General features: G+C 40.3%; 1 protein-coding gene across 1 annotated transcript in view; it reads left to right on the top strand.

Moving 5' to 3' along the window:
- Positions 1-14: 14 nt before the first annotated feature.
- LOC100373039 (membralin-like) overlaps positions 15-12,631 on the top strand; it is a 31,425-nt gene continuing 18,808 nt past the window's right edge. The window contains exon 1 of the mRNA XM_002740131.4: positions 15-575. Coding sequence (XP_002740177.2) covers positions 393-575 — 183 coding nt within the window. The 5' untranslated portion in view covers positions 15-392. The remainder of the gene's footprint in view (positions 576-12,631) is intronic.

Here is a 12,631-nt window from a genome sequence, read left to right on the forward strand (position 1 = left end):
ACGTTTCTTGTGAGGCCGCTTGTTGAGCTCGTCTGGATCTTGTGACGTCATTCAACATGGCCGACGTATGAAACTGTTTATTTCGTGCTTTATGTTTTTTCTTCAACTTCAAGGTGATTGCTATAGGCACGGCCGTGACGTATAACTGTTATCTCATGGGAGAAATACACTGCCGGACTGTTTGATCGATGAATGATTTGGACAACATTTTCTGGCTAAACAAGAGGATCGCTGCAATTCAATTCCAATGTTGTCAATCCTGTGTGCTCACCGTTGTCTTTTTTACATGTACTCTCCTTTCTTAACGACATTCATTATGCACCCGAATATGAGTTGTCGCTAGTTATTCAGCTGAACATCGTATCATTCAAAAAATATATATATTTATCAAGATGTCTGAAAATCGACAAGCACAACAAAATGCGAACCGTGGACGGACTGGAGATCAAAATCAGCAGTTACTCAATGTCCGTGATAGACTGTTTCATGCACTGTTCTTTAAAATCGCCATAACATATGCTAGGGCATTTCCTACCAACATTAGACGACTATTTGAATTTGTTGTTTTAGTTAAGGTAAGTTCTTTCCAGTTATCGTATTCCTGCGATAGTTCTCTGAGGCTGATAATGATACGAAAAATGCCCCCTAATCATGATTATAAATAATAATGACGGTAGATAATAAAGATAATCTATCCGTCCCCGATGGGTTGCGGAATTCGTATTCTATTGGTGACCGTGCCTTTACTCGTTTGTTGCTGCGGTCATTAGTTCGTTAATTAATCTGCTAATATTTATAGTGTTCGGAAAAATATCTTCTAATTTGTGGTGTGTTAATATATTTATTGGTCAATCAATGTCAATGTATTCCAATGATCGTGGAGGTGAGAACAATCTTAGCAGTAAATCAAAGCATTACTGGGGAGTGGGTAGCCAGCAGAATGTGTTAAAACTGGCAGCACTTAAGATTCCACTGGTGCAAGAAGTAACAAGACAAACCACCACCCACCCACCTACCTACTAATTAAATGCAACTTATATATATTACCATACCTGCGTTAAAAGTGTAATTACAATGCAAGGTAACCTGTACATGTTACAGGACTGCAAGTGTAATTACAATGCAAGGCAACCTGTACATGTTATGGGACTGCAAGTGTAATTACAATGCAAGGTAACCTGTACATGTTACAGGACTGCAAGTGTAATTACAATGCAAGGTAACCTGTACATGTTATGGGACTGCAAGTGTAATTACAATGCAAGGTAACCTGTACATGTTACAGGACTGCAAGTGTAATTATAATGCAAGGTAACCTGTACATGTTATGGGACTGCAAGTGTAATTACAATGCAAGGTAACCTGTACATGTTACAGGACTGCAAGTGTAATTACAATGCAAGGCAACCTGTACATGTTATGGGACTGCCAGTGTAATTACAATGCAAGGTAACCTGTACATGTTATGGGACTGCAAGTGTAATTACAATGCAAGGCAACCTGTACATGTTATGGGACTGCAAGTGTAATTACAATGCAAGGCAACCTGTACATGTTATGGGACTGCAAGTGTAATTACAATGCAGGGCAACCTGTACATGTTATGGGACTGCAAGTGTAATTGCAATTGCAATGCAAGACAACCTGAACATGTTATGGGACTGCAAGTGTAATTGCAATGCAAGGCAACCTGTACATGTTATGGGACTGCAAGTGTAATTACAATGCAAGGCAACCTGTACATGTTATGGGACTGCAAGTGTAATTGCAATTGCAATGCAAGACAACCTGTACATGTTATGGGACTGCAAGTGTAATTGCAATGCAAGGTAACCTGTACATGTTATGCGACTGCAAGTGTAATTACAATGCAAGGCAACCTGTACATGTTACAGGACTGCAAGTGTAATTATAATGCAAGGTAACCTGTACATGTTATGGGACTGCAAGTGTAATTACAATGCAAGGCAACCTGTACATGTTACAGGACTGCAAGTGTAATTATAATGCAAGGTAACCTGTACATGTTATGGGACTGCAAGTGTAATTACAATGCAAGGTAACCTGTACATGTTATGTGACTGCAAGTGTAATTACAATGCAAGGCAACCTGTACATGTTACAGGACTGCAAGTGTAATTACAATGCAAGGCAACCTGTACATGTTACAGGACTGCAAGTGTAATTACAATGCAAGGTAACCTGTACATGTTATGCGACTGCAAGTGTAATTACAATGCAAGGTAACCTGTACATGTTACAGGACTGCAAGTGTAATTACAATGCAAGGTAACCTGTACATGTTATGGGACTGCAAGTGTAATTATTATGCAAGGTAACCTGTACATGTTATGGGACTGCAAGTGTAATTACAATGCAAGGTAACCTGTACATGTTATGGGACTGCAAGTGTAATTACAATGCAAGGTAACCTGTACATGTTATGGGACTGCAAGTGTAATTACAATGCAAGTTAACTTGTACATGTTACAGGACTGCAAGTGTAATTACAATGCAAGGCAACCTGTACATGTTACAGGACTGCAAGTGTAATTACAATGCAAGGCAACCTGTACATGTTACGGGACTGCAAGTGTAATTACAATGCAAGGCAACCTGTACATGTTATGGGACTGCAAGTGTAATTACAATACAAGGCAACCTGTACATGTTATGGGACTGCAAGTGTAATTACAATGCAAGGCAACCTGTACATGTTATGGGACTGCAAGTGTAATTACAATGCAGGGCAACCTGTACATGTTATGGGACTGCAAGTGTAATTGCAATTGCAATGCAAGACAACCTGTACATGTTATGGGACTGCAAGTGTAATTGCAATGAAAGGCAACCTGTACATGTTATGGGACTGCAAGTGTAATTACAATGCAAGGCAACCTGTACATGTTATGGGACTGCAAGTGTAATTACAATGCAAGGCAACCTGTACATGTTATGGGACTGCAAGTGTAATTACAATGCAAGGCAACCTGTACATGTTACGGGACTGCAAGTGTAATTACAATGCAAGGCAACCTGTACATGTTACGGAACTGCAAGTGTAATTACAATGCAAGGCAACCTGTACATGTTATGGGACTGCAAGTGTAATTACAATGCAAGGCAACCTGTACATGTTACGGGACTGCAAGTGTAATTACAATGCAAGGTAACCTGTACATGTTATGGGACTGCAAGTGTAATTGCAATTGCAATGCAAGACAACCTGTATATGTTATGGGACTGCAAGTGTAATTGCAATGCAAGGCAACCTGTACATGTTATGGGACTGCAAGTGTAATTACAATGCAAGGCAACCTGTACATGTTATGGGACTGCAAGTGTAATTACAATGCAAGGCAACCTGTACATGTTATGGGACTGCAAGTGTAATTACAATGCAAGGCAACCTGTACATGTTACGGGACTGCAAGTGTAATTACAATGCAAGGCAACCTGTACATGTTACGAAACTGCAAGTGTAATTACAATGCAAGGCAACCTGTACATGTTATGGGACTGCAAGTGTAATTACAATGCAAGGCAACCTGTACATGTTACGGGACTGCAAGTGTAATTACAATGCAAGGTAACCTGTACATGTTATGGGACTGCAAGTGTAATTACAATGCAAGGCAACCTGTACATGTTACGGGACTGCAAGTGTAATTACAATGCAAGGCAACCTGTACATGTTACAGGACTGCAAGTGTAATTACAATGCAAGGTAACCTGTACATGTTATGCGACTGCAAGTGTAATTACAATGCAATGTAACCTGTACATGTTATGGGACTGCAAGTGTAATTACAATGCAAGGTAACCTGTACATGTTACAGGACTGCAAGTGTAATTATAATGCAAGGTAACCTGTACATGTTATGGGACTGCAAGTGTAATTACAATGCAAGGTAACCTGTACATGTTACAGGACTGCAAGTGTAATTACAATGCAAGGCAACCTGTACATGTTATGGGACTGCAAGTGTAATTACAATGCATGGTAACCTGTACATGTTACAGGACTGCAAGTGTAATTACAATGCAAGGCAACCTGTACATGTTATGGGACTGCAAGTGTAATTACAATGCAAGGTAACCTGTACATGTTATGGGACTGCCAGTGTAATTACAATGCAAGGTAACCTGTACATGTTATGGGACTGCAAGTGTAATTACAATGCAAGGCAACCTGTACATGTTATGGGACTGCAAGTGTAATTACAATGCAGGGCAACCTGTACATGTTATGGGACTGCAAGTGTAATTGCAATTGCAATGCAAGCCAACCTGTACATGTTATGGGACTGCAAGTGTAATTGCAATGCAAGGCAACCTGTACATGTTATGGGACTGCAAGTGTAATTACAATGCAAGGCAACCTGTACATGTTATGGGACTGCAAGTGTAATTACAATGCAAGGCAACCTGTACGTGTTATGGGACTGCAAGTGTAATTACAATGCAAGGCAACCTGTACATGTTATGGGACTGCAAGTGTAATTACAATGCAAGGCAACCTGTACATGTTACGGGACTGCAAGTGTAATTACAATGCAAGGCAACCTGTACATGTTATGGGACTGCAAGTGTAATTACAATGCAAGGCAACCTGTACATGTTATGGGACTGCAAGTGTAATTACAATGCAAGGTAACCTGTACATGTTATGCGACTGCAAGTGTAATTACAATGCAAGGCAACCTGTACATGTTACAGGACTGCAAGTGTAATTATAATGCAAGGTAACCTGTACATGTTATGGGACTGCCAGTGTAATTACAATGCAAGGTAACCTGTACATGTTATGGGACTGCAAGTGTAATTACAATGCAAGGCAACCTGTACATGTTATGGGACTGCAAGTGTAATTACAATGCAGGGCAACCTGTACATGTTATGGGACTGCAAGTGTAATTGCAATTGCAATGCAAGCCAACCTGTACATGTTATGGGACTGCAAGTGTAATTGCAATGCAAGGCAACCTGTACATGTTATGGGACTGCAAGTGTAATTACAATGCAAGGCAACCTGTACATGTTATGGGACTGCAAGTGTAATTACAATGCAAGGCAACCTGTACGTGTTATGGGACTGCAAGTGTAATTACAATGCAAGGCAACCTGTACATGTTATGGGACTGCAAGTGTAATTACAATGCAGGGCAACCTGTACATGTTACGGGACTGCAAGTGTAATTACAATGCAAGGCAACCTGTACATGTTATGGGACTGCAAGTGTAATTACAATGCAAGGCAACCTGTACATGTTATGGGACTGCAAGTGTAATTACAATGCAAGGTAACCTGTACATGTTATGCGACTGCAAGTGTAATTACAATGCAAGGCAACCTGTACATGTTACAGGACTGCAAGTGTAATTATAATGCAAGGTAACCTGTACATGTTATGGGACTGCAAGTGTAATTACAATGCAAGGTAACCTGTACATGTTATGCGACTGCAAGTGTAATTACAATGCAAGGCAACCTGTACATGTTACAGGACTGCAAGTGTAATTACAATGCAAGGTAACCTGTACATGTTATGCGACTGCAAGTGTAATTACAATGCAAGGTAACCTGTACATGTTACAGGACTGCAAGTGTAATTACAATGCAAGGTAACCTGTACATGTTATGGGACTGCAAGTGTAATTATAATGCAAGGTAACCTGTACATGTTATGGGACTGCAAGTGTAATTACAATGCAAGGTAACCTGTACATGTTATGGGACTGCAAGTGTAATTACAATGCAAGGTAACCTGTACATGTTATGGGACTGCAAGTGTAATTACAATGCAAGTTAACTTGTACATGTTACAGGACTGCAAGTGTAATTACAATGCAAGGCAACCTGTACATGTTACAGGACTGCAAGTGTAATTACAATGCAAGGCAACCTGTACATGTTACGGGACTGCAAGTGTAATTACAATGCAAGGCAACCTGTACATGTTATGGGACTGCAAGTGTAATTACAATACAAGGCAACCTGTACATGTTATGGGACTGCAAGTGTAATTACAATGCAAGGCAACCTGTACATGTTATGGGACTGCAAGTGTAATTACAATGCAGGGCAACCTGTACATGTTACGGGACTGCAAGTGTAATTACAATGCAAGGTAACCTGTACATGTTATGGGACTGCAAGTGTAATTGCAATTGCAATGCAAGACAACCTGTACATGTTATGGGACTGCAAGTGTAATTGCAATGCAAGGCAACCTGTACATGTTATGGGACTGCAAGTGTAATTACAATGCAAGGCAACCTGTACATGTTATGGGACTGCAAGTGTAATTACAATGCAAGGCAACCTGTACATGTTATGGGACTGCAAGTGTAATTACAATGCAAGGCAACCTGTACATGTTACGGGACTGCAAGTGTAATTACAATGCAAGGCAACCTGTACATGTTACGGAACTGCAAGTGTAATTACAATGCAAGGCAACCTGTACATGTTATGGGACTGCAAGTGTAATTACAATGCAAGGCAACCTGTACATGTTACGGGACTGCAAGTGTAATTACAATGCAAGGTAACCTGTACATGTTATGGGACTGCAAGTGTAATTACAATGCAAGGCAACCTGTACATGTTACGGGACTGCAAGTGTAATTACAATGCAAGGCAACCTGTACATGTTATGGGACTGCAAGTGTAATTACAATACAAGGCAACCTGTACATGTTATGGAACTGCAAGTGTAATTACAATGCAAGGCAACCTGTACATGTTACGGGACTGCAAGTGTGATTACAATGCAAGGCAACCTGTACATGTTATGGAACTGCAAGTGTAATTACAATGCAAGGCAACCTGTACATGTTACGGGACTGCAAGTGTAACTACAATGCAAGGCAACCTGTACATGTTATGGGACTGCAAATGTAATTACAATGCAAGGCAACCTGTACATGTTATGGGACTGCAAGTGTAATTACAATGCAAGGTAACCTGTACATGTTATGCGACTGCAAGTGTAATTACAATGCAAGGCAACCTGTACATGTTACAGGACTGCAAGTGTAATTATAATGCAAGGTAACCTGTACATGTTATGGGACTGCAAGTGTAATTACAATGCAAGGTAACTTGTACATGTTATGCGACTGCAAGTGTAATTACAATGCAAGGCAACCTGTACATGTTACGGGACTGCAAGTGTAATTACAATGCAAGGTAACCTGTACATGTTATGCGACTGCAAGTGTAATTACAATGCAAGGTAACCTGTACATGTTACAGGACTGCAAGTGTAATTACAATGCAAGGCAACCTGTACATGTTATGGGACTGCAAGTGTAATTACAATGCATGGTAACCTGTACATGTTACAGGACTGCAAGTGTAATTACAATGCAAGGCAACCTGTACATGTTATGGGACTGCAAGTGTAATTACAATGCAAGGTAACCTGTACATGTTATGGGACTGCAAGTGTAATTACAATGCAAGGTAACCTGTACATGTTATGGGACTGCAAGTGTAATTACAATGCAAGGCAACCTGTACATGTTATGGGACTGCAAGTGTAATTACAATGCAGGGCAACCTGTACATGTTATGGGACTGCAAGTGTAATTGCAATTGCAATGCAAGACAACCTGTACATGTTATGGGACTGCAAGTGTAATTGCAATGCAAGGCAACCTGTACATGTTATGGGACTGCAAGTGTAATTACAATGCAAGGCAACCTGTACATGTTATGGGACTGCAAGTGTAATTACAATGCAAGGCAACCTGTACGTGTTATGGGACTGCAAGTGTAATTACAATGCAAGGCAACCTGTACATGTTATGGGACTGCAAGTGTAATTACAATGCAAGGCAACCTGTACATGTTACGGGACTGCAAGTGTAATTACAATGCAAGGCAACCTGTACATGTTATGGGACTGCAAGTGTAATTACAATGCAAGGCAACCTGTACATGTTATGGGACTGCAAGTGTAATTACAATGCAAGGTAACCTGTACATGTTATGCGACTGCAAGTGTAATTACAATGCAAGGCAACCTGTACATGTTACAGGACTGCAAGTGTAATTATAATGCAAGGTAACCTGTACATGTTATGGGACTGCAAGTGTAATTACAATGCAAGGTAACCTGTACATGTTATGCGACTGCAAGTGTAATTACAATGCAAGGCAACCTGTACATGTTACAGGACTGCAAGTGTAATTACAATGCAAGGTAACCTGTACATGTTATGCGACTGCAAGTGTAATTACAATGCAAGGTAACCTGTACATGTTACAGGACTGCAAGTGTAATTACAATGCAAGGTAACCTGTACATGTTATGGGACTGCAAGTGTAATTATAATGCAAGGTAACCTGTACATGTTATGGGACTGCAAGTGTAATTACAATGCAAGGTAACCTGTACATGTTATGGGACTGCAAGTGTAATTACAATGCAGGGCAACCTGTACATGTTACAGGACTGCAAGTGTAATTACAATGCAAGGTAACCTGTACATGTTATGGGACTGCAAGTGTAATTACAATGCAGGGCAACCTGTACATGTTACAGGACTGCAAGTGTAATTACAATGCAAGGTAACCTGTACATGTTATGGGACTGCAAGTGTAATTACAATGCAAGGCATCCTGTACATGTTATGGGACTGCAAGTGTAATTACAATGCAAGGTAACCTGTACATGTTATGGGACTGCAAGTGTAATTACAATGCAAGGTAACCTGTACATGTTATGGGACTGCAAGTGTAATTGCAATTGCAATGCAAGACAAACTGTATATGTTATGGGACTGCAAGTGTAATTGCAATTGCAATGCAAGACAACCTGTACATGTTATGGGACTGCAAGTGTAATTGCAATGCAAGGCAACCTGTACATGTTATGGGACTGCAAGTGTAATTACAATGCAAGGCAACCTGTACATGTTATGGGACTGCAAGTGTAATTACAATGCAAGGCAACCTGTACATGTTATGGGACTGCAAGTGTAATTACAATGCAAGGCAACCTGTACATGTTACGGGACTGCAAGTGTAATTACAATGCAAGGCAACCTGTACATGTTACGGAACTGCAAGTGTAATTACAATGCAAGGCAACCTGTACATGTTATGGGACTGCAAGTGTAATTACAATGCAAGGCAACCTGTACATGTTACGGGACTGCAAGTGTAATTACAATGCAAGGTAACCTGTACATGTTATGGGACTGCAAGTGTAATTACAATGCAAGGCAACCTGTACATGTTACGGGACTGCAAGTGTAATTACAATGCAAGGCAACCTGTACATGTTATGGGACTGCAAGTGTAATTACAATGCAAGGCAACCTGTACATGTTATGGAACTGCAAGTGTAATTACAATGCAAGGCAACCTGTACATGTTACGGGACTGCAAGTGTGATTACAATGCAAGGCAACCTGTACATGTTATGGAACTGCAAGTGTAATTACAATGCAAGGCAACCTGTACATGTTACGGGACTGCAAGTGTAATTACAATGCAAGGCAACCTGTACATGTTATGGGACTGCAAGTGTAATTACAATGCAAGGCAACCTGTACATGTTATGGGACTGCAAGTGTAATTACAATGCAAGGTAACCTGTACATGTTATGCGACTGCAAGTGTAATTACAATGCAAGGCAACCTGTACATGTTACAGGACTGCAAGTGTAATTATAATGCAAGGTAACCTGTACATGTTATGGGACTGCAAGTGTAATTACAATGCAAGGTAACTTGTACATGTTATGCGACTGCAAGTGTAATTACAATGCAAGGCAACCTGTACATGTTACAGGACTGCAAGTGTAATTACAATGCAAGGTAACCTGTACATGTTATGCGACTGCAAGTGTAATTACAATGCAAGGTAACCTGTACATGTTACAGGACTGCAAGTTTAATTACAATGCAAGGTAACCTGTACATGTTACGGGACTGCAAGTGTAATTACAATGCAAGGCAACCTGTACATGTTATGGGACTGCAAGTGTAATTACAATACAAGGCAACCTGTACATGTTATGGAACTGCAAGTGTAATTACAATGCAAGGCAACCTGTACATGTTACGGGACTGCAAGTGTAATTACAATACAAGGCAACCTGTACATGTTATGGAACTGCAAGTGTAATTACAATGCAAGGCAACCTGTACATGTTACAGGACTGCAAGTGTAATTATAATGCAAGGTAACCTGTACATGTTATGGGACTGCAAGTGTAATTACAATGCAAGGTAACCTGTACATGTTATGCGACTGCAAGTGTAATTACAATGCAAGGCAACCTGTACATGTTACAGGACTGCAAGTGTAATTACAATGCAAGGTAACCTGTACATGTTATGCGACTGCAAGTGTAATTACAATGCAAGGTAACCTGTACATGTTACAGGACTGCAAGTGTAATTACAATGCAAGGCAACCTGTACATGTTACAGGACTGCAAGTGTAATTATAATGCAAGGTAACCTGTACATGTTATGGGACTGCAAGTGTAATTACAATGCAAGGTAACCTGTACATGTTATGCGACTGCAAGTGTAATTACAATGCAAGGCAACCTGTACATGTTACAGGACTGCAAGTGTAATTACAATGCAAGGTAACCTGTACATGTTATGCGACTGCAAGTGTAATTACAATGCAAGGTAACCTGTACATGTTACATGACTGCAAGTGTAATTACAATGCAAGGTAACCTGTACATGTTATGGGACTGCAAGTGTAATTATAATGCAAGGTAACCTGTACATGTTATGGGACTGCAAGTGTAATTACAATGCAAGGTAACCTGTACATGTTATGGGACTGCAAGTGTAATTACAATGCAAGGTACATGTAACCTGTACATGTTATGGGACTGCAAGTGTAATTACAATGCAAGTTAACTTGTACATGTTACAGGACTGCAAGTGTAATTACAATGCAAGGCAACCTGTACATGTTACAGGACTGCAAGTGTAATTACAATGCAAGGCAACCTGTACATGTTACGGGACTGCAAGTGTAATTACAATGCAAGGTAACCTGTTCATGTTATTGGACTGCAAGTGTAATTACAATGCAAGGCAACCTGTACATGTTATGGGACTGCAAGTGTAATTACAATGCAAGGCAACCTGTACATGTTATGAGACTGCAAGTGTAATTAAAATGCAAGGTAACCTGTACATGTTATGGGACTGCAAGTGTAATTACAATGCAAGGTAACCTGTACATGTTATGGGACTGCAAGTGTAATTACAATGCAAGGTAACCTGTACATGTTATGGGACTGCAAGTGTAATTACAATGCAAGGCAACCTGTACATGTTATGGGACTGCAAGTGTAATTACAATGCAGGGCAACCTGTACATGTTACAGGACTGCAAGTGTAATTACAATGCAAGGTAACCTGTACATGTTATGGGACTGCAAGTGTAATTACAATGCAAGGCATCCTGTACATGTTATGGGACTGCAAGTGTAATTACAATGCAAGGTAACCTGTACATGTTATGGGACTGCAAGTGTAATTACAATGCAAGGTAACCTGTACATGTTATGGGACTGCAAGTGTAATTACAATGCAGGGCAACCTGTACATGTTACAGGACTGCAAGTGTAATTACAATGCAAGGCAACCTGTACATGTTATGGGACTGCAAGTGTAATTACAATGCAGGGCAACCTGTACATGTTACAGGACTGCAAGTGTAATTACAATGCAGGGCAACCTGTACATGTTATGGGACTGCAAGTGTAATTACAATGCAAGGCAACCTGTACATGTTATGGGACTGCAAGTGTAATTACAATGCAAGGCAACCTGTACATGTTATGGGACTGCAAGTGTAATTACAATGCAAGGTAACCTGTACATGTTATGGGACTGCAAGTGTAATTACAATGCAAGGTAACATGTACATGTTATGGGACTGCAAGTGTAATTACAATGCAAGGCAACCTGTACATGTTACAGGACTGCAAGTGTAATTACAATGCAAGGCAACCTGTACATGTTATGGGACTGCAAGTGTAATTACAATGCAAGGTAACCTGTACATGTCATGGGACTGCAAGTGTAATTACAATGCAAGGCAACCTGTACATGTTATGGGACTGCAAGTGTAATTACAATGCAAGGTAACCTGTACATGTTATGGGACTGCAAGTGTAATTACAATGCAAGGTACATGTAACCTGTACATGTTATGGGACTGCAAGTGTAATTACAATGCAAGTTAACTTGTACATGTTACAGGACTGCAAGTGTAATTACAATGCAGGGCAACCTGTACATGTTATGGGACTGCAAGTGTAATTGCAATTGCAAGGCAACCTGTACATGTTACGGGACTGCAAGTGTAATTACAATGCAAGGTAACCTGTACATGTTATGGGACTGCAAGTGTAATTGCAATTGCAATGCAAGACAACCTGTATATGTTATGGGACTGCAAGTGTAATTGCAATGCAAGGCAACCTGTACATGTTACAGGACTGCAAGTGTAATTACAATGCAAGGCAACCTGTACATGTTACGGGACTGCAAGTGTAATTACAATGCAAGGCAACCTGTACATGTTATGGGACTGCAAGTGTAATTACAATGCAAGGTAACCTGTACATTACC

The sequence above is a fragment of the Saccoglossus kowalevskii genome, chromosome 9 (genome assembly GCF_978046115.1).
Source record: "Saccoglossus kowalevskii chromosome 9, keSacKowa6.1, whole genome shotgun sequence".
Classification (NCBI taxonomy): Eukaryota; Metazoa; Hemichordata; class Enteropneusta; family Harrimaniidae; genus Saccoglossus; species Saccoglossus kowalevskii.